General features: G+C 38.2%; 1 protein-coding gene across 1 annotated transcript in view; it reads right to left on the reverse strand.

Moving 5' to 3' along the window:
- Positions 1 to 19,541, reverse strand: part of LOC145252361 (uncharacterized) — a gene marked incomplete at its 3' end in the record, with an annotated part of 52,561 nt that extends 33,020 nt beyond the window's left edge. Inside the window, exon 1 of the mRNA XM_080111760.1 lies at positions 19,416 to 19,541. Within this exon, the coding sequence (XP_079967886.1) occupies positions 19,416 to 19,541 (126 nt within the window). The remainder of the gene's footprint in view (positions 1 to 19,415) is intronic.
- Between the last annotated feature and the right edge of the window lie 4,607 nt (positions 19,542 to 24,148).

The following is a 24,148-nucleotide window of genomic DNA, read 5'->3' on the forward strand; positions in this document are numbered from 1 at the left end:
AGGGATATTATGAAGGGATTTGAGCCACAAGATGTCTGTTTACATTACACTTGAACTTCTGCATGTCAGTACAGTTAGGAAAGTAGTATCCCAGAAGGGAGTTCCAAAGTCTAGCAGTTCTATGGAAGAAACCATTGGAGTAGAAGGCTAGGGATCTTTACTGTGTAGGGGTGGGATTTAGCTGCTTGTCGGGTTTTTCGGAGGTGTTTACGTCGAGGGAGTACAAGTGATAGTAGTTCTTCAGAGCATTCATTATTAAAATACTTGTAGAACAGGCAGAGGGATGTAAAATCTCGTCGATGGGACAGAGGCTGAAGCTTAGATGACAGTTCAGGATCTATCAGGTTGGCGACGCTCATTTGAACCCTGTCCAGGGGTGAGAGAATAGTAGCAGATGCACCAGCCCAATGTGACAAGAATACTCCATACATGGGCGAATGGTGGCCTTATAGAGGTACAGGATACTTTCAGGCGTAAGTAGCTTTCTAGCACGGTAGGGAGAGCCCACCTTCTTCGCAGCAGCCTTGGCAATGCTCTATATTTAATAAGATTAAACTGATAACACGTATAAAGTAGTCGTAACACGTACCTATAATTAAATATTATAAAATATCTGAGCTATTTGGATTTTCAAGAACAGCTTTCTCATTTACCTAGATTCCATAAAACGAAATTCTCATGTACAAACAAATGAATGAACGTATACCGCACTTGACGTTATAAAGATGGAGATGTATTATAATTAATGATACCATGTAAAAGACGATTTCGTATGACTGTTTCTTATAATAAGAGAATAAATCAGCCTGAATTCACCCAAGCATAAAGTCATATATTTCAACTGACCCCCTGTCAGAAATGGCATTGAGGATAATGGCTCTAAGAGGCGACTAGGACGTGTGTGGCTGGGGTTAGTCTTGTAATTACCATTGTGTTTACTGAACCAACTGGTTTTTCTGTCAATCATTGTGAACTATCAGTGCCAACAAATTGTTGCCAAGCGATCTGGTAGAATAATCCAATATCGTCCTAAGTGGGGTGATGTGTGTGTTTATACATATATATTAGTATTGGGACGATTATTAGGAATCGGGAACCAGAAAAATCGGAACTTTTGTGGATATCGGAATCGGAAAAATTATAATCTAATTTCCGATTCCAAACCGATTCTTTAAAATTTTTAAATAAAAAATTAAACAATCACAATTTTTTTTTTTTTTTTTTTTTTTTTTTTTTTTTTGGAAGTTTACAACATAATACAGAGAAGGGCCACAGAATGAGTTATAAATCTGATTTACAAATTTAACATTGGTTAGTAATTTAATTTACTTTATCTATTGGTAATGTATAACTTGCCTATGCCCTCATCGCAGAGAGTTCATATGATTATTAACTAGTTTTAAATGCTCTGGGGGGTAAAGCTAGGGTAAGCTAGCTGTACACTGATGTGGTTGTCATCAGCTTCTTCTGAAATAATTAAAGTTTTATGGCACCTTTTTGGACCTAAGGATATTGTTAAGTTTGCAGGTTGAAACAAGTAACGTAGAAAGCAATACAAATGACGACTCAACAAAGGTAGATCAAATAAGAAGTGTATTAGGAAACGGTATATTTACAGGATATTTACATAATGGTGTCAAATAAGAGAGTCTTTGCTGGAGAAACATATCTGCTCTCGGTGGCCTTCGGTGGCTTCTGGTGAACACACACTCAGACTAACTGAGTCTTCCTATTTATGTGTAATTACTATCCACATATGCAAATGAATGTGTGCCATCACAACAGATATCATCAAACTTTCCAAACCTAATTTAATTTGTTTTTATTAGTTTTTATTGTAAGCAAAGTAAATATTCTAGAGTCCAGTTGCCTATTCAATGTCATAGATTTTAAAAAGCTTTTCGCACCTATTTGATTAATGGCCACATGGTGTCTATTAGAGACTTCGCACTTTAATATTAAAGATTTAACATGCTTGGCATTTTTTTTTCTGGCGCGTGTTTTGTCTGATCACCACATCCTTTGAAACATTTCATGTTTCTTTATACTTTGTTTAGTTTTGGCACAAGTGAAAATATAGATGAAAATCTCAAAGGTTTATCAAAACTTTGGAAGAGCAAACATTGAGAAGTTTGTTAACTTAAAAAAAAATTTTTATTTACATTTAAAATATCCAAAACATGAGATCCTACTTTTGAAGGCGATTATGTGTGAGCACACTGAAACGTTAATTTAGAATTTAGAATGGGGGTTCAGTTGCGCATATAAATATAATGTAAACTGATCTCATCTCGGTACATTATAATTTTTAAGGAGTTTAGTAATCTTACCACTAATTCTAAGGTCGATCAGCAAAATCATAAAATTGCATGTAATAATGTTCGTATTGCCACCCGTACTTATGGTTATTCGTAGGAAAGGAGCGTGGTTTTTATGATTTTAACAATACTATATATTAATACGATAGCGTGTGTGTTATTTCTTTTGTGTGTCACGATTACATCCGAGTGACTGTTATTTAATGATGGATTCCTATTTCTTATAATAAATAATTTTACCAAGAATTCACCATTTGGTTTTGGTTTCGATTATAGTCATTTATTTGCTAATAAATAAATTTACCAAGAATTCTTCATAAGTGTTGGTTTAAATTATAGCTGATGGCACTAAAGTCATCTATTTTTTTTTTTTTTTTTTTTTTGCCCGAAAACATCGTTCCTTTTTGCTAGGTAGGAAAACTGATCCCTTATTGAATAAATATCGATTGAAAACACATTTTATGGTTGTTCTTGAAGGATATATTGTTTTTTAAAGGCGACTACGCACCCCTATAATGTTTAAAAATAATAAACCTCATCATGAAGACACGAAAAACGAAACCATATATTTATTTTTAAAAATACTTTACTTTTACAGTCAAAAAAGAAAAAAAAACTTACGTATTATCAAAGAAAGCAAATATTTTATTTAGAAGAATTAATTTAGTTTAAACAATTCATGGGTTATTACGAAAACAACAACAAAAAAAAAAAACAAGGTTATATGTATTTTTGGTACCGCGCTGAAATAATGTTATTTCGGAAGCCATTCTTAACAGTGGGAGGGAGGTGGTGTTTAAAAGTCATTTTGGGGACACTTATGCAGTATGCAGACGGCGGCTATTGTTAGGGGCGATAGCTCCAATTTCTTCTTGGTCAAATAACGCGACAAATATGTAACAAACAAGATTTTTTTTCCGAACATAAAAATATTTGAAAAGCAAAACATTTATTGTATAAAAATGTATCAATATACAATTGTAAAAACATCTATTTAAAAGTCTGCAAGAAAATATAATTTTAATAAAACAATTTTGTAATAAAAATAACAATATAATATGAAGTAAAAGAGCATGCTTTTTTAGCAAATAAATAATTTAAATGAATCATTTTTTTTTTTAATTAATGCAACTTTGAAGGGTCAGCAACAAATTAATATTTTAAATGTTTTTTGGCCGAAAAGCATCACCTGGCGACAGTTTAGTTAAGCGCAACAAGAAAAGATTTAATTCATTTGATAATGCAATGTGTTTTTTTTTTTTTGTTTGTTTGTTTCGTAATAACGAAATGTTAAAAACTAAAATACTTTTTTAATAAATATATGGTTTCGTTTTTCGTGTCTTCCGTTCGGTTTTGTTAGATATTCAATCGTACCCGCTTCCGGTGGCTTGATTTTTTTTTTTTTTTTTTTTTTACGAGCAGTGATCTTGGACATTACCTAAAAATATACAAAGTTATTTTCTTTTGGAGAGGGGGGGTCGTTTTAAAAACTATATCTACCTCAGTATTTTCTTTAACTATCTATTTTGGAGCGATTATCGAAACTCTTAAGACGTGGGCCTCTCATGTCGGACATTTTTTGTTCAGAAGTAACTCATTACTTTATCAAAAAAATTTTTTAATAAATAAAGTCTTTAAAATAAGTTCAATCACTAAAAAATTACAAAGCAAGGTAGAAAACCAACACTTAGAAAAATCAATTTAATTTTTTTTAAAACAACAGTAAACAAGTAAAAATATGTTTTAAAAATATTATGGGGAGTATAGTATCTTTAAAAAACAATATCTCCTTCAAAAACGGTCATAAAATGCGTTTTCAATCGATATTTATTCATTAAGGGATCAGTTTTTCTACCAAGAAAAAAAGAACGAGTTTTCTGGGGACGAGTTTTCCTAAATTCATTTTTTTATAAATGATTTTACCACGAATTTTTTATACGTTTTGGTTTCGATTTCGATTTTCGATTATAGCTGATGAATGAAATTACTCTAGAGATTATGAAAACGCATCATTATTTAATCATGTATTCGCAATCAGTAGAGAACTTGAATTCTTACTAGATACTATCCTCGAATCTCTAAGGTCTCTCTTTACAGAGGTTTCTCAAGTTGACCTGGAATGAGGATACTTTTCCATACAAATGTTGTATAGGGGGTACATATTGGGGACATATTAACAGAGACTCAGAACAGATGACGACGATGATAATGAGGGAGACATTTATATCTGACTGAGGGGAGGGCATATTTCACTTACCCTGGAGGAGGCATATTACTTATAAGGGTTATGCAAGAGTTCGTTACAAGATGATGATAAAACACATTCACCTTTTCTGTTGTAAGGAATTACGACACGAGACAACAGTTACAAACATAGTTGGTTTCTTTATTCTTCAACCGGCCGATTGGTGATGTCAGGAATTCAAGCTTAGATTTACATGATGTACTTCTCCCTCCGCCTCTAAGGTGCTCCAATCTCCAACTGACTCTCACCGTATGTGATCTGCTCTGATAATCTGATCCCCATCAACTGACTCTTTCTCTCTCATCAACTTCCTAACTTCGAACTTACAGGTTCAATATATCGAGAAATCTTCTTTGTTTATGACGTCAGAAGTGTACTGTCGACCAACGTGACTATATCACGTTTTCTACACATGTCTGTCCAACACACGTTTGGCAAACAAAGAATCCTCAATTCTACTTGTTTAATATCTAATCTATTTTTAACCATATTTTTTTAATTCGCATTGTCCATTTTTTGTAACTGACATAAACAATATTTTACTATTTCTTATAGAATTAACAATGGACTGAATTTCTAAGATTCAAAATTCCATTATCTTAAACATTTGCCTACAGGGTTCGATTCTAGCCTTTTCCTAATATAATTTTCACTTATCTAGTATGTCTTCTTACTTACATGAGAAGGGGACATCCCTTTCATGTAACACAAGTAAACTCTGACTAAGTATTCTGAATCACAGTATTCGCGGGCGAAATAAGACCACCTCGGTATGGCTAGCTAACACTGGATTTTATCAGGGACGGTGCACCTTTTCCAAGTGATGTTACCTCAAGTAACAGCACGAAGCTGGATACTCCACCAGACTAGATCAATTCTTGTTCTGGAATCTAGTAAGACTAAGAGAATACAAGAATACTATAACATACTTAAATGTTCAATTGAGGAGAGAAAAATTGTGTTTTCCACTCGGTGTTTGAGAAATAAAAGAAAACTTCAATGGAATATCGGAATATCTCATATATATATATAATTACAAAAGAATCACCACTTATTAAGGCCCAGAGGCCACTCGAGGATAAGGGTTAAGATGTACAGTGGTCCAAAGGACAAGATCCTAGTAATCGTTAGAAGTGTAAATTGGATTAATTAAGGGGAACGGCTAATCAAGAACTTGTTTACATTAGACTTGAATACGGCCATATTGTAGTCAACTGGAAAGCAAGTACAGGAAAGAGAGTTCCACAGGTGTATAGTTCTAAGAAAAAAGCTTTGTTCATGGATTCTATGTTTAGGTTTAGGCACAGATAAAGAGTGGAGGGAATTATTGATAGTGTTTACAACCAAGTGAGTGTTTCTCGTGAATGTTTGGGGAGGGGGGAACCACAGATTGGAGCTCAGACGAGCACTTGCCATGAAAATAACGATAAAACAGTAATCCAATGGAAGGAAGCCCCTTTGATTTTTTTTTAGAATTTCGCTTGAAGTAAAATGCAACACGAGTATTTTAATGGAAATATTAATTTAATACACGAACCAATATTTTCTTATCGGAAATTTTTTATCTCTTAGCTCAAGTAAATTAACTAATTAAATTGTTTCGCTTGTGGAAATTTGTTAGATTGTCGGTATATACTCGGCGTATAAACGTGCTATCTGATGAAGATAACGGTATGTTAATCCACTTAGTTTGATTCATCCGAAACTGGTTTAATGGATTATTTGTAAACTAAGAGAACTTCGTGATACTTGTTTTATGGGAGCGTCGCATTTTAGAGTTTTGGAAATTATCTTTCTGTGAATAGACAAGGGAAATAACTGCCTTAACCCAATTAATACAGAGTTACTTCCACCTTGAACTATTTCCGTTGTAATATAGTTTATCGTCTGGATTTTCAATCCCCTTTTTTTCGGCCACTAATCTGGCTAATTAACTATTACCTGTAATTAATTAAAAAATATAGACAAACTATTAATTAAACTGTCTATATTTTTTTTATTAGTTAGTACAAATTACAAAAAAAAATTATATTTGTAGACCGGCTAATATCGAAATTTACTAATGCGGTAACTTAAAAAAAAAAAAAAAACAAACTTAAAGACATTCCCCACTCGCTATCGGTGCCTAAATCTAAACGTGGATTCCATGAACAAAAATTTTTCCAAGATCTTCTCACCTGTGAAACTCTATTCCACTGGTCTGCTTTCCAGCTCACTACAATATTGTTCAAGTCCAACGTAAACAAGTTTTTATTAAACTGTCCTTTTAAATAATCTAATTATACCAAATTTCCACTACTAACGATTACTACACTATTGTCCCAATAACTACCGTACATACTGACCCTTATCCTCGAGTGGCCTCTCGGAGTTGATATGTGGTGTGACGCTTTTGTAAGAAAAACTAAATAAAAATAAATTCACTGCCATTAGCAGTCTTTTCGGGTGATTTTATTTCAATCCTCTTATAGTATTCATCAACATTCATCTCATTACCTCTTATCCTCTAGTGTTTTAACCTTGATAAATCTGGCTCATTATTTAAATAAATAAATAATATTGATTGGCCAAAGGAACTCTCATTAATTAATAACTACCAGAACTACCCAGCGTTGTCCAGGGCAAAAGTGTAACATATTCTAATTAAAATCTCTCCCTCTCTCCTCCGTTTATCCCTCCTTTCTCTTTTTCTCAGCTCAGAGCATTCCTCTTTAGCTGGGCGGGCGCGCACACGAATTTTTTAATTTTAGATATTATTCAACCGGAACAACGACGATGAATAATATGTTAACTTTGTGTGTGGTTGTTTGGTAGTTTTCGACTTCAACATGCACGCATATAGACGGACAATTGTTCTTTATGTAATATTACATGTGTTATATATTAACGCGTCGCTATTTATACTTATGATGATGAATGTTCTTTTGTATACATGTTAAGAAGTGTAAGAGTCTTAGGAGGGATGAAGAGTCTTAGGAGAGTTCATGTTGTAAGTGTTCATATTGTAAGACATGGGATGGAAACATTAACACATTAACATTGTTAGAGAAGAGATGTGGACATTAACACGTAGATACAAGGAGAGGGTGTACATATAAATAAACAATACCTTTTTCATGTAATGATGGACACAGGAGACGGAGTTATAAAAACACATTGAACATTTATTCTTCTTCCACTTGAACCGGTTGGTGGCTTTGCGTTCAGGAATTCAAAGGTTCACATATTAAGTTTCAAAATGTGATCGTCTCGCTTCTAGACGATTGAAACCCATGTCTGACGATCTCAAACTCCCTCTGAGTTTCTCACTCACTAACTCTAACTCTCACTTCCTATATTGAGAAATCCATGCATGTCCGGCCATGTGATCACAATTCACGTGTTTCAACATGCGCGAGTCGCACGTTTCCCGAACATTCTGATTTTCCAATAACCTATTTTTTTTATTTTTTATTTTCACAAAGGAATTCAACCTACATATCTAATTTATTTAACCCATATTTTATTATCCACATTCTTTCTAACAATTGAATAGTTTATTTATTATTTCTTTCTAGGGCAATTGCTCTTGACATATCTAAGGCTTTTGATAGGGTATGGCATAAAGGTTTACTTCATAAGATCTCTAGCTATGGTATAGCTGGAAATGTCTTCTCAATTATTAAATCATTTCTTTCTGATAGGTTCATAAGAGTAGTAGTTGAGGGACAAAAATCAGAAGCCCACAGTATTAATGCCGGTGTCCCTCAGGGGTCCATCCTGGGCCCAACTCTTTTCCTGATCTACATTAATGATCTTCCAAATCACATCCTTACATCATTTGTAGACATTTATGCTGACGACACTACCATTTATGGTAGCACATCTAAGACAGTAAACGACCAAGCTCCCTCCAATTCTCTCTCCTCTGATCTTGAGCATGTAGTACAATGGGGAAAGGAGTGGCTGGTTACTTTTAATGCATCTAAAACCAAGCTTCTCTCTTTACATCATCAACATTCTGATCCACATCTGGCATCAATTGAAATGAATGGCTCTCGTCTTCAGGAGGCCTCAAGTTTTGACAAGCTTCTGGGCTTGACCATTACTCCTGAACTTAAATGGAACACGTACATCAAATCTGTTGCCAAGGCCGCTGGAAAAATGGTGGGATCTTTCTATCGATCCAGTAGATATCTCACTGCTGATGCAATTCTCTATCTATATAAGAGCCAGGTACGTCCAAGGATGGAATACTGTTGCCACATCTGGGCAGGAGCTGCTAGAAAGGACTTGTCCTGCCTTGATAGAGTTCAAAATAGACTTCGTAGCCTCGTAGGAGATGTCCTTTTCTCTTCCTTGCAACCTCTATCTCACAAAGGAGATGTTGCGAGTTTGTCTCTGATGTATCGTTATTTTCATGGAAAGTGTTCGACTGAGCTTCAATATATGGTCCCCCCTCGCCAAACTTTAACAAGAAACACTCGTCTAGCTGTAAACACTATCAATAATTCCCCCCACTCTTTATCTGTGCCTAAACCTAAACGTAGATTCCATGAACAAAGCTTTTTTATTAGAACTGCACGCCTGTGGAATTGTCTTCCGTTTTCCTGCTTTCCGGCTGACTACAATATGGTTGTCTTCAAGTCTAACGTAAATAAGTTCTTGATGAGCCGTTCCATATAAGTTATCAAATTTAACAAATTTTCATTACTAATGATTATTATATTGTCCAATTTCTACTGTACACTCTTTAACCGTTATCCTTGAGTGGCCTCTTGGCCTTGATAATGAGTTGATACCTATGAAAGAAAAAGTCCAATGTGAACAAGTTCTAATTGAATCGTCCCCCTAAGTAATCCAAGTTACAAAATTCCCACTGTTTACTATGCTAAAATCACAATGACTAATGTATACCTATTAACCCTTATCCTCGAGTGGCCTCTGGGCCTTAAGTGGTGACACCCTTCTAAAAAAAAAAAAAAAATTCATCAGAATTAACAATTTACTGGACATTCCATTTAAACCTATTGTTCTTTAAAACTTATATCCACGGTTCGATTTCTGCTTTCTCTCATTTTATTTTCATTTTAAGTAATCTCTCTATTTTTATACTTACATGAAAAGGGGACATCCCTTATCATGTAACATAAGGGCTGTAAGTTAATTGCAAAACTTTAGTTAATCGCTAGCTATTTCAAATATTACTTTTGTCCTTATTGTTTTCTAAGTATCTGAAGTTGTATGTTCATGCGAAAGATTGAAAATAGTGACGTTATAAGAATTCTGCCATCCTATTACAGAGAGCGTATCACGCGTAAGTGCTGTCTGCTTTTTCCCCCCTCGTGAACATTGTGCACTATATAACATCTTTATAAATGCCTTTCAATGTGGTCTCAAAGAGCAGCATACAGTTGTATTGTAGCACGTTGCGAAAAGAAAGGCAGTAGAAAGTGGATCTTAGGTTTATTTTCAACAGCAGTCGCTTCCCTTATTTAGTGCTCATATTGCAGAGGCTATTTACTTTAGTTTTTGCTATGAATGTTTTACGGAGCCGTGGATATAAGTTCAGTCGATCACTAATCACGAACCTAACGACACGGTAGAGAAAGGCCACCAACATCTCATTTGTGTGACAGGTGTTGCAAGGAGAACGGTTGATAAAGACCTTCTGAATTGTTGACGCGTTGTTTTTTTATCAATCGTAGGTAAACATGAAATTTCATTTAGTAGAGAGAGAAAGAGATGTAAGCTCTGGGTATTCCCCCAATATGCATTTAAAAAATAACAACCAGAGCAAAAATCACTAATCTAGCTTTTAGCCGCTGAGCACAAGAAACTGACGGGATTAGATCCTGGAACGCCCAGATCATCAGTCAACGTCGATATCCACTTAATTACTGTCACGGACTAGGTTTGTGTCTTCTTTTAGTGGTTAGTGTAATCAAGCCTCCCTTTTTCTGGTCTCTTGGTTTTACATTGATTAACCTCTTCTCATCTATAGCAATAATAGCATACTACCATGACCCGTGGAAATTCCACGGAATAAGTTTTGATAAAGCTGATATTTTTCTGAGTAGCGCAAAAAAGTTGGGGGGGGGGTAGAAAGACTGATAACACGCAACAAATATGAGTGTATTATCATTTTCTGTGAAAATAGTGTTCATTTTATTTTAAATATACAACTGGCTCAAATGAGATAAATTCATATGTACCAATAAATAAGCAGAAAGTAATATTATCCTACAAAGTTCAATACGAATAATAAACTGACATTGTAAACACAATCTTTAATTTACACCTTCAGTATAACACCTCTTGGCAGACAATGTTCTTCTTTGCCCTGTTTCTTTCGAATGTTTACTTTTTTAACGTAAGGTTTAGCGAAAATTCTTCAGTGAAGAACAGCTGTACGTAGGAATTATTACAAGTCCTGTTCTCGCACAATTACAACAATGCTCATATATTATTAAGATAATATTTAAAAAAAGGGCATTATCAAAGGGAGATAACTCTCATATTCTTGTCTAGAATTGCCAAATTGGCCTTTTTAAGGATAAATTTAGAGAATGTGTGTATGTGCTTATTTAAGCAGCCTGGCCTCCAAAACTTTTTTTTTTTTACATGGAGGTCACCACTTATCAAGGTCTGGAAGCCACTCGGGGATAAGGATTATTGCATGTACAGTAATCAATGAGATAGTATCATAGCAATCATTAGTATTGGATATTTGATAGGGTGTCTTACTTAAGAGAGCGGTTTGTCAGGAATTTGTTTATGTTGGACTTGAAGACGTCCAAGTTGTAGTCAGGTGGGAAACAGGTAAACTGAAGAGAGTTCCACAATCGTGCACTTCTAAGAAAGAAACTCTGCTCATGGAATCTACGTTTGGATTTAGGCATAGATAAAGAGTGGGGAAAATTAATGACAGTAGTTTCAGCCAGACGGGTGTTTCTCGTGAAAGATTGGCGACGGGGGGGACAGAGATTGGAGCTCAGGCGATCACTTGCCATGGAAATAACGATAAAACAAAGATAGGCTCACAAGGTCTCTTCTGTGGGAGAGAGGTTGCAGGGAAGAGAAAAGGGCATCCCCCACTAAGCCACGAAGTCTATTTTGTACTCTGTCAAGGCAGGATAAGCTGCTTTTAGCAGCTCCTTCCCAGATGTAGTAGCAGTACTCCATCCTTGCACGTACCTTGCTTTTATACAGATAGAAAATTGCATCAGCAATGAGATATCATCTGGAGCGGTAGAAGGATCTCACCATTTTCCCAGCATCTTTGGCAATGGACCTGATGTACGTGTTCCATTTCAGATCAGGAGTAAATGTCAAACCTCGAAGCTTGTCAAAACATGGAGCCTCCCCAAGACGAGAGCCATCCATTTCAATTGAGGCCAGATGAGGATCAGAGCGTTGATGATGTAAAGATAGAAGTTTGGTTTTGGATGCATTAAAAGTAGCCAGCCACCTCTTCCCCCACTGTACCACATGCTCAAAATCAGAGGAGAGAGAATCAGAGAGAACTTTGTCATTTACAGCCTTTGATGTGTTGCCATAGATGGTGGTGTCATCAGCATAGATGTCAATGAATGATTAAAGTATGTGTTTTTGGAGATCATTGATGTAGATCAGGAAGAGAGTTGGGCCCAGGATGGACCCCAGGGGGACTCCAGCATTAATACTGTGGGCCTTTGATTTTTGCCCATCACTACTCTTATGAACCTATCGGAGAGAAATGCTTTAATAATTGAGAAAACATTTCCAGTGATACCGTAGCTGGAAATCCTGTGAAGTAGGCCCTTTGCCATACCTTATCGAAGATCTTCGATATGTCAAGAGCAATTACCTTGGAAAGGAAGCCTTTGTCAAGAGATTCACTAATCCTATGAGATATAACCATTAGCACATCTGCTGTAAATCTTGCGGACCGGATACCATATTGCATGTCACTAAGAAGGTTGATTTTGTTGAGGTGGTTGACTACTTTATTTAATATGGATTCCAACAACTTACGCATGACACACAGGAGACTTATTGGTCTGTACTGAGAGGGAGATGACTTTTCGCTTGAATTCTTAAATACAGGACATACTGATTAGGTTTTTCAGTGTGTTGGAAAGCACTTCTCCTTAAGGCAACGCTTAAACAGTTTTGTAAGTATGGGGGCAAGTTCTGGTTGAAGCTTTTTCAGCACTATAACTGGAATGCCGTCAGGGCCAGTTGCTTTACTGGAATCAAGGTTTTTGATTAGCTTGGCGACTTCACGCACAGATATTTGTATGTTGCATAGCGTGTTGTGTGTTATAGGAGAAAATACTGGGGGTTGATGGGCTTCGTCGCTTAGGGTAGAATTAGCTGCAAAGTTCTTTGCAAATAGTTTGGCCTTGTCTGATGCTGAGGAGATGACCTCAGGTCCATTGATGATGGTTGGGATAGAACGCACGCTTCTGTTCAGGATCCAGTTTGCTATTTGCCAAAACTGGCGGGAACCAAGCTGTTGCTCAGCTACTTTGGATTTAACGGACTGAGCATATAGCTCTCTTGCATTTTTTATTACTCTTTTACAGTGATTGCTGGCAGTGCTGAAACAGCTTTAATCTCAGTGCATCTATTACGTTGGTAGCTATGGAAAAAGTGATTTCTGTGCGCGATGGGAGCAGCACATTCTGAGGAGAACCATGACTGGCTGCTGGGTTTTTGTTGGAATTTTTCGGATGGTATGAATCGGTCTATGCCTACAATTAACCATTCGGTCAGGTATGATACTATAGAGGATACATCCTTTTTAAACATGGAATACACAGGTAGATCAGATATGTACGGAAGCTATCCCAGTCAGCCATAGAGTATCGATATACAGTACGGTGGAGAGGTACGTCTGAAGACATTACATTTCGTTTTTATCTTCACATTTTATGCTCTTGACATATCAAAGGCCTTCGACAAGGTATGGCATAAGGGTCTACTTCACAAGATTTCCAGCTACGGTATAACTGGAAATGTTTTCTCAATCATTAAATCATTTCTCTCCGATAGGCTCATAAGAGTAGTGGTAGATGGACAAAAATCGGAGGCCTGCAATATAAATGCTGGAGGATCCCGGAGGAGATAGAACGGAACACGAACATAGCTCAGTTAAAGTTGTGAGAAAAAGGTCTAGAAGGCTTGCATAGTGACCGGTAGTATCGGGCACACGGGTGGGTTCGTGAACAATCTGAGTGAGGTCATAGGCAATGGCAAAATCATAACAGAACCTCCCCTCGTCATCGGTCTTATTTGAGTGAGTCAGCCATTCCACATTATAGACATTGAAGTCGCCGCAAATGTGAATGTTAGCCGAAGGATGAGCAGACAGGATGTGGTCAATTTTCTCAGATATACTCTTAAAGATAGTGACCCCACTATTGTGGGGGCGATAGAGGGCAAATATAAATGCAGTGATGTAAGCTAATGCAACCCGAAGCATATATAAGGTAAATTAGGGTCTTCTCTGGAGATATCCCTACCACATGGAAAGCCATCTTTAATATAGGCACACACTCCATACCTATGGCAATCTTGGGGGTCAGATTTAGATGTTAAGTTAGAGTATCCTTTAATTATGAACTCATCTAGGGAGGTGGTCGGCCCTATGCCAGTTTCACTTAGAAAGAATATGTCCAGTTTCGTCTCCTGTGTTTCAACCTCTGGAAGGTTGGAATGTAGACCCTATGGTAGTAGGGGTCTACATTGGAGGATGGGGTGCTAGGTTTATTCGTGTTTTTTTTTCTGGAGATTTGTCATGTTGAGGTTTGGGGTTCGTAGAACAGGTCGATAGACTTGGTTGGAGCAGGACAGATAGGGAAAGTAAGAAATAAAGACAGGATCTTTTTTTTTTTTTTTTGCAGCCGTAACAATTACCGACTAGTATGGTATCGAGAGGCCCTACCAGAAACTACTGCATAGTCCAGAATCCATTCACCAAATGGAAATACAGCAGCTCCGGTACTTTGCACCTGCTGATAGGACAGCCTCCTTAGTCAGGAACCCGAACCTTGGATTAACCACTATCAGGCGGATAACGTCAGCCTAGATGAAACGTTTACCTCCAGCACCCTTACTAGTGATATGCCCACAAGGATATGCATAGAAACAGAAAATTTCCGACAACTCGGGCTACTGTTCACGAAGTACTACCGACCTGGAAAACAGCTTTTTCTTCACACTTTGTCAGAAAACTCACTCATTGGAAATTAGGACAAAAAAGGAGAAGCGAGACTTACTGGGGCTGCCGATAACACATCCACATGCATTATCTACTCTCCATTAAAAAAAAATATTAATATCTACTTAGTACAAGTCCGTTTCCCCATTCCCAGTTTAGAATAATACTTGAAGATAGTCTCCCCTCCATATTAATGCATGGATACTTTTGCCTTTATCTACCTCGAGCATTCCAGCTTCATCCCATAATAAATATACTATAATGGAAATTTTATCAAATTGGAAAATCTGGTTATTTTTTTTTTATTAATTTACATTTGAAGAACTCGTTTAAAAAAACTGGGTAACTGTAATACCTTTGAGGTTACGTAATAAGTTTAGACTAGCTAAACGTAATGCATACCGTAGAGAAAAAAAAACGCGTATTTCTGCGTTCAGATAATAGTGCAGGTATAATTTGGTAAATGTTCATTTTCATGGGAGACTTTTTTTTCGTTTTAAATATAAGAAAAAGTATTGGTTAATAATAAAATATTTGACAAATATTTAGTAAAAAAAAGATAGATAAAAAAAACAAGTATACTTAAAATATTCAGGATTAAAATCAAAGCTGGAATAAGGAAAAATAAAACAAAAAGTTTGCAATACACAGATGTTAGTGAATTTTAGGATAGTAGACTTCAAAAGTTACGGATAAAAACATTTCTTAGCTTTGGGTCCGCGGAGTTTGACTTTGCCTTCTTGGGTTCATAGCGTAAAAGGAGATGCTAGCCAACCAGTCTGGTTTTATTCCGGTACTTAAAGGCTATGTGGGGTGGTGGTGGGGGGCATCTTGGTGGGTTCTGTATTTTTAGTTATTTGTTTTAATTCAACATTTTTATCTACTTCATGCCAGAATATTCGAGCATTCCAGCTCCACCCCATAATAAATATGCTATAATAGAACTTAAAAGAGTAAGGTACACATATTATATTATATCGATTGATTACCGCGTTCTTCCCTTTGCCGGTAGGTGCGTGTGTTTTTGGTTGGATGATGTATGTTACGGGTCTGAGACTTTGAGCTAAAACTCTGCATTTCGAATTCGGCCCCGCCAACAACATAAGGCATCTTATACGACACCCGGACGATCCCAACGGTGAATGATATGTAAATTGTGTCGTTTTTCGCGTTGATATTGCATATTCGTATCTCCCGATGGTCCATCTATAATGGGGTTAGATAAGGCAACCGGTTTATTATCAGCGACATGGTTCATTATCAGCTTCAGGTGAGAGATGAATCGTTTATTTGAATTTTGACCTCAAATCTGATGTGGACATTTTATATTGTATTCTTTATTGCTTTGTATTTTTTGCTTTTGCAATTTTTGTAACCAGAATTAAAGGCCCTACGGTGTCAAAATTCTGTTGGGCCTTGAGCCGGCTACGATGTCTCACCTCACGCATACAGTCACGCAAACAGTAACGAACACACGGACACAAAACTAATAACTCTTTCATTATCGTCTGCCCAGTAAAAATCAAGGTACAAACTTATTCCTTGAAATATTCCCAACCTTTCTCATTGAACTCTCTTTCTAATATGAAAACAAATGAACATTGATTTGTGTTAATAACTTTTAATCAAATTCTAGCAGGGAGACTCGACGTTGCCCGGGATTGAATGATGGTCAACGAATTTTTCGTACTTCCGTATTTTTATTTTCATCGAAATCTGTGAAATCGACCATTTTTCAATCATTTCCACTGATTGATCGCTCCAGTTGGAGACCTATCACGGTGCACTAGAAGGAACCTTCACATGCCTCCACGAAATGACTTAGTCCACAATATATTGTAGTCTACATTGCACTGTAGAGAATCTAGTGTTAATTTTATAAAATTATTTTTTATATGAAATGGCTTGAATTAAAGTTTAAAATACAAAAGTCAAGTATCATACTTCAATTGGGTTTAAACAGAAACATTCACTTCGAACGTGCCTCATATTATATCAAAGAACCTACTATTGATTTTACATGTAGGGTTTTTTGGCTTGTGTGATAATAAAACTTCTCAAAGGCCATGTGAGGTTAGGGTGTGTAAGGTGTTAACTTTGTTTAAAATCGCCTTTTCCTTATTTCATCGGATTATTTCGATTATTGATCGTTATCGACGGCATTCCCTTACAAAACCTATCTAAAAACACCGCCAGGTACATAAAGTACATTTGGGTGAAATTTCAAGAGAATCGGCCCAACCGTTTAGTAGTTCATAGGGAACAAACGTGCATACAGAAAATTCTATTTTGCTCTTTTAAAAACAACAGTAAATAAGTATAAATATTTTAAAAAGCATTATGCAGTCTGTAGTCTCGTTTTTGAACAGAATAAACGCTTTAAAATGAGTGAAACCACTAACAACTTAGCCAGTTAGGTAGAAACCGGACACTTAGAAAACTGATTTTATTTTTTTGTAAACAACAGTAACAAGTGAACATATATATATATATATATATATATATATATATATATATTATGGGGGTTATAGTCTCTTTTGAAAACAATATCTCCTACAATATCTCCTTCAAGAACGGTCATCACATGTTTTCAATTGCTACTTATTCAATAAGGGACCGGTTTTCCTACCCTAGCAAAAAGGGACAAGTTTTCCGGGTACCAGTTTTCCGGGGACGAGTTTTTCTAAAGTCCCATTATCGTCATTATCGCTTACACGCGTGTTTTATCGTCATCATTGCTTACGCAGGTGTGCAAGTGATGATGATGATGATGATTAAATATGTGTGGCTTTCTTTATTGCATCTTGTTGCCAGGGCTTGCTAAATTGAATTGAAAGAAACCCCACAATTCCGAAAGATATGTGCAGCATCGTAAAATTATTCGCTTCCGACCTTCCTCCCACCTTATCCCACACTCGCCTTTTAAAACATTTCTTCGTTTCAAACATGAATTTCGTTATTAATATTAGATTTGTTTGGTTCGTGGCATTTTTCGAGTAGATTTTGACAGAAGCGGCAAAGTCGACCATTTTTTTTTCTGATATACTTTTATTTAAACAATAATAGGAAAATATAAATTTTAATAATGGTAATGGAAATATTCAATAATAATAATAATCATCATCATAATAGAAATTCAACAATAATAAAAAAAAATAATTGAAAATATTTCATTAGAAGAATGGAAAACATTCCAAAATAATTAGAATAGAAAATATTAGGTCGGTGAAAATTTTTTTTTAATAAATTTCTCCCGCAAACTGTTTAAGTTTCTCTCTCTCTCTCTCTCTCTCTCTCTCTCTCTCTCTCTCTCTCTCTCTCTCTCTCTCTCTCTCTCACACACACACTTTTTTCTCGCTATGTCTCTTATTTTCTTGTTCTCTCTCAGTTTCATATAAAAAGCATTTTTCTTTGGATTTTTTTCTTACTTTAATCCTTCTCCCCTTTCAATCTAAACTCATCGAAACAGGACACAGATAGGATTACATGTGGAGAAATAAGGTGTAATTGAGTAAATACTTCTATTTTTTTTATTCGTTATAAACTTAAATAATTCGCAGAAATGTGTGTCTTTACCGTCCGGGTGTGACGTGGCCGTTCCAAGGAACGGTAGGACTCCCCATTTGAAGGAGGTTTAGACTCCCGAAACTCTGGAGAATGCCGGGCAACTATGCTTGTGTTATTAGTTAAGTATTACTGTATGCTCGGGCAACGGTGGGCGACCCTGCTGAAAGGAAGAATTAAGTTACAAATTTTATTATTATTTTTATGAAACCGACATATAAATCTGAGTGTTTGGTGAAAGTGACAATTTAATGTCATTTCGAGAAACATAACGAAATATAATTTCGTTTTCGATGCCAGTGAGCCCCAACTCAGGGACCTCTGCCCTCTGAGCACAATGCCAGACGAGGGGTGAGAAACACAATTGAGAGCGTTCGCAGATTCGCAGGTGCATGCAGGGAATCGGGAATTCCCCGGAGATGACGTACTTACTGACGATTGGTCTAGGGAGCAACCGAACCTACTCTGATACCTCTGTACATAAGCAAATCCCAGCGCCAAAATCAGTAGTTGGAGCGGAGTTTTGAGCGAATCTAATACTAATCGAAGAATCGTCGCCACCACTCTCTTACCGTTCATCACCGCCACAAAACTGAGAGTAATTAAATCTTATTGGGTCTCCGTAGTGTTTTGTCAAAAATCAGCAACTGAACAATTGTATATGTGTATATTATATTTTGTATATCTAACTTGAATTAACCAAGTAGAAAAGATATATCTGAGTCTGTCTTTGTTTTGCGTTCATGAAAATTTATTCACTTCCAACGTGACAGCGGCATATCAACCTGAAGGAGAAATCGACTCCAACTAAATCGATCAATGAACCCTACTGTGCCGAGAGATCTTGCGAAGAATTCCCTGTGAAGAACGAACACAGGTCACTTTGAGGTCTGTGACCGAAGAATTGACCTGTATGTGACAAGGATATCTCTAATTAGGGATCGCTGAGGGTTCACATCTGGTTGCCAGTAACCAAGAAAGATCACATGGGAACCAACCCACATCGTGTGCGGTTTCATTCGCAAAGGAGACCAAGATAAATAATAGGAAATAACCCCAACTCGCTTTTTCTTTGTAGCAACATCTATTTCCTCATTGTTACAGCCGTGACGTCAGCCACGTTATCTCGAACGTTCTCAACACCTCTCACGAGATCTCGAACATTATCTCGTTCCGTGCTCCTCATTCTGTTTTTATAATCTTTGTCGTTCTTTTCAGGTGCCGTCATTTCGCACGCACTTACAAACGTGCAACGGGGTTTTGTTAGACTTCTCACTTCTTTCACGATATTTTTGTGGTGTTTATTTTTTTAGTTTTTCTCTACATTTTTTAACAATACACCTTTTACCAAGTGTATTCCTTCACTAATTTTCTGCGACTAATGATTACAAAACCGAGAATCTATTTTATATTTATCTATATATTAATAGGATAGTGTATGCATTTTGTGTGTTACGCTTATATCCGAGTGACTGTCGTTTAATCGTTGTGGTCATCCATTTCTTACAATAAATAATTTTACCAAGGATTCTTCATAAGGTTTGGTTTCGGTTTCGCTTATAGGTGATGGCACTTCAGTAATCTATTTTTTTTATAAATAATTTTCTCAAGAATTCTTCATAGGTTTTGATTTCGATTTCATTTGAAGGAACACGAGGTGTGTGTGTGTGTGTGTGTGTGTGTGTGTAATAATAGCCTGGGTGCCCGGCGTTGACCGGGTGTTTGGAGGTGTGTGTGTTGAGCAAAAAAAAAAAGTAAGAAGGCTCGAACCCGTAACGCGACGGAGGAAAAAGAGATGAAAAAAATAGCGGTCTTACCGATGCGCCTATCAATATCATATTTTACCTTTTCTAAATTTCTCTCTCTCCCTCAACCTTGTCTCTCTCTCCCTCACCCTTGTCTCTCTCTCCCTCACCCTTGTCTCTCTCTCCCTCACCCTTTTCTCTCTCTCCCTCACCCTTTTCTCTCTCTCCCTCACCCTTTTCTCTCTCTCCCTCACCCTTTTCTCTCTCTCCCCCACCCTTTTCTCTCTCTCTCTCCCTAACACTTTTCTCTCTCTCTCCCTAACCCTTTTCTCTCTCTCTCTCTCTCTCTCCTAACCCTTTTCTCTCTCTCTCTCTCTCTCTCTCTCCCTAACCCTTTTTTCTCTCTCTCTCTCTCTCTCTCTCTAACCCTTTTCTCTCTCTCTCTCCCTAACCCTTTTCTCTCTCTCTTTCTCTCTCTCTCCCTCACCCTTTTCTCTCTCTCTTTCTCTCTCTCTCCCTCACCCTTTTCTCTCTCTCTCTCTCCCTCACCCTTTTCTCTCTCTCTCTCTCTCTCTTTCCCTTACCCTTTTCTCTCTCTCTCTCGCTCTCTCACCCTTTTCTCTCTCTCTCCCTCACCCTTTTCTTTCTCTCTCTCTCTCTCTCCCTCACCCTTTTCTCTCTCTCTCTCTCCCTCACCCTTTTCTCTCTCTCTCTCTCCCTCACCCTTTTCTCTCTCTCTCTCTCCCTCGCCCTTTTCTCTCTCTCTCTCCCTCGCCCTTTTCTCTCTCTCTCTCCCTCGCCCTTTTCTCTCTCTCTCTCCCTCGCCCTTTTCTCTCTCTCTCTCCCTCGCCCTTTTCTCTCTCTCTCTCCCTCGCCCTTTTCTCTCTCTCTCTCCCTCGCCCTTTTCTCTCTCTCTCTCCCTCGCCCTTTTCTCTCTCTCTCTCCCTCGCCCTTTTCTCTCTCTCTCTCCCTCACCCTTTTCTCTCTCTCTCTCACACCCTTTTCTCTCTTTCTCACTCTTTTATCTCTCTCTCTCCCTCACCCTACTCTCTCTCTCTCTTACTAACCTTTTCTAACTCTTTCATTTTTTTTTCTCTCACACTTTCTTTCTATTTCTACCTGGTGGAGATAACTTGAAATATAGGAAAACTTGTTGTCACTTGCGCTCGAACGAACACCATCGGTTGTGTTTTTTTTTCAGTGAGGAATCTCTAATGGTGACCTGTATGAGAATCCTAGTGATTACAAATACAGATAGCCACTATGTTTTCTCTTTTATTAACCAGAAAAACACAAGTGGAAATAAGAATGATTAAATAATCTGAGGTTTTCCGGAGCAAGGGGTTAACTCAAATTAAAGAAAACATATGCATTAAATAAAATGAGAAACGGAGCAAAATCTTAAAGCCGGATGCCAAGCCGCCAAACCGGAAGTCGTGTTTGCTTGTTGGCTGACAATTGCAACATGTAACATTGTCAGCATTCCGGAAAACAACAGACTAATTCACTCTTTTTTTTCTTTTCTGTTTGTTTCTCTTGTTTATTTTTTGCGCCTGCTTTTTTTTTTTGTACTTTATTTTGTTTATAGTTAAATTTTCTGATTGCTTTAACGCTCTTAAGAGAGTTTTGTGAAAAAACAGAATGTTGAGTTGTAATATTATGACGCTTTCTCGTCTTGTTTTCTGATTAGTAGATTAAAAAGTCGACCCTACTTTCCCTTCTCTCTTTCTCTTACACTGTCGCTCTTTATAGTCAACCTTTCAATATATTCCCCTCTCCGTTTTCCATCTTTTGTTTTTTCTTTTCGTAAACCTATCTTTCGTTTCTTCCTGTGTCTCTCTTTCGTTTCTTCCTGTGTCTCTCTTTCGTTTCTCCCTGTGTCTCTCTTTGGTTTCTTCCTGTGTCTCTCTTTGGTTTCTTCCTGTGTCTCTCTTTGGTTTCTTCCTGTGTCTCTCTTTGGTTTCTTCCTGTGTCTCTCTTTGGTTTCTTCCTGTGTCTCTCTTTGGTTTCTTCCTGTGTCTCTCTTTGGTTTCTTCCTGTGTCTCTCTTTGGTTTCTTCCTGTGTCTCTCTTTGGTTTCTTCCTGTGTCTCTCTTTGGTTTCTTCCTGTGTCTCTCTTTGGTTTCTTCCTATGTCTCTCTTTGGTTTCTTCCTGTGTCTCTCTTTGGTTTCTTCCTGTGTCTCTCTTTGGTTTCTTCTTGTGTCTCTCTTTGGTTTCTTCCTGTGTCTCTCTTTGGTTTCTTCCTGTGTCTCTCTTTGGTTTCTTCCTGTGTCTCTCTTTGGTTTCTTCCCCGTGTCTCTCTTTGGTTTCTTCCCCGTGTCTCTCTTTCGTTTCTTCCCCGTGTCTCTCTTTCGTTTCTTCCCCGTGTCTCTCTTTCGTTTCTTCCCCGTGTCTCTCTTTCGTTTCTTCCCCGTGTCTCTCTTTCGTTTCTTCCCCGTGTCTCTCTTTCGTTTCTTCCCCGTGTCTCTCTTTCGTTTCTTCCCCGTGTCTCTCTTTCGTTTCTTCCCCGTGTCTCTCTTTCGTTTCTTCCCCGTGTCTCTCTTTCGTTTCTTCCCCGTGTCTCTCTTTCGTTTCTTCCCCGTGTCTCTCTTTGGTTTCTTCCCCGTGTCTCTCTTTGGTTTCTTCCCCGTGTCTCTCTTTGGTTTCTTCCCCGTGTCTCTCTTTGGTTTCTTCCCCGTGTCTCTCTTTGGTTTCTTCCCCGTGTCTCTCTTTGGTTTCTTCCCCGTGTCTCTCTCTTTCGTTTCTTGCCCGTGTCTCCCTCTTTCGTTTCTTGCCCGTGTCTCTCTTTGGTTTCTTCCCCGTGTCTCTCTTTGGTTTCTTCCCCGTGTCTCTCTTTGGTTTCTTCCCCGTGTCTCTCTTTGGTTTCTTCCCCGTGTCTCTCTTTGGTTTCTTCCCCGTGTCTCTCTTTCGTTTCTTCCCCGTGTCTCTCTTTCGTTTCTTGCCCGTGTCTCTCTCTTTCGTTTCTTGCCCGTGTCTCTCTCTTTCGTTTCTTGCCCGTGTCTCTCTCTTTCGTTTCTTGCCCGTGTCTCCCTCTTTCGTTTCTTGCCCGTGTCTCCCTCTTTCGTTTCTTGCCCGTGTCTCTCTTTCGTTTCTTGCCCGTGTCTCTCTTTCGTTTCTTGCCCGTGTCTCCCTCTTTCGTTTCTTGCCCGTGTCTCCCTCTTTCGTTTCTTGCCCGTGTCTCCCTCTTTCGTTTCTTGCCCGTGTCTCCCTCTTTCGTTTCTTGCCCGTGTCTCCCTCTTTCGTTTCTTGCCCGTGTCTCCCTCTTTCGTTTCTTGCCCGTGTCTCCCTCTTTCGTTTCTTGCCCGTGTCTCCCTCTTTCGTTTCTTGCCCGTGTCTCCCTCTTTCGTTTCTTGCCCGTGTCTCCCTCTCTCTCTCGGTCTCTCCTTTCTCTCTCTCTCTCTCTCTCTCTCGGTCTCTCCTTTCTCTCTCTCTCTCTCTCTCTCTCTCGGTCTCTCCTTTCTCTCTCTCTCTCTCTCTCTCTCTCTCGGTCTCTCCTTTCTCTCTCTCTCTCTCTCTCTCTCTCTCGGTCTCTCCTTTCTCTCTCTCTCTCTCTCTCTCTCTCTCTCTCGGTCTCTCCTTTCTCTCTCTCTCTCTCTCTCTCTCTCTCTCTCTCTCGGTCTCTCCTTTCTCTCTCTCTCTCTCTCGGTCTCTCCTTTCTCTCTCTCTCTCTCGGTCTCTCCTTTCTCTCTCTCGGTCTCTCCTTTCTCTCTCTCTCTTTCTCTGTCTCTCGGTCTCTCCTTTCTCTCTCTCTCTCTCTCTCTCTGTCTCTCCTTTCTCTCTCTCTCTGTCTCTCCTTTCTCTCTCTCTCTCGGTCTCTCCTTTCTCTCTCTATCTCTCCTTTCTCTCTCTCTCTCGATCACTCCTTTCTTTCTCTCGATCTCTCTCTCGATCTTTCCTTTCTCCATGTCTCTCTCTCGATCTTTCCTTTCTCCATGTCTCTCTCCCGATCTTTCCTTTCGCTCTCTCTCTCTCCCGATCTTTCCTTTCGCGCTCTCTCTCTCCCGATATTTCCGTTCGCTCTCTCTCCTGATCTTTCCTTTCGCTCTCTCTCTCTCCCTCTCGATCTCGCTCTCCCTCTTTCGCTTCTCTC

The sequence above is a fragment of the Euprymna scolopes genome, chromosome 29 (genome assembly GCF_053919585.1).
Source record: "Euprymna scolopes isolate OS-2025 chromosome 29, ASM5391958v1, whole genome shotgun sequence".
Lineage (NCBI taxonomy): Eukaryota > Metazoa > Mollusca > Cephalopoda > Sepiida > Sepiolidae > Euprymna > Euprymna scolopes.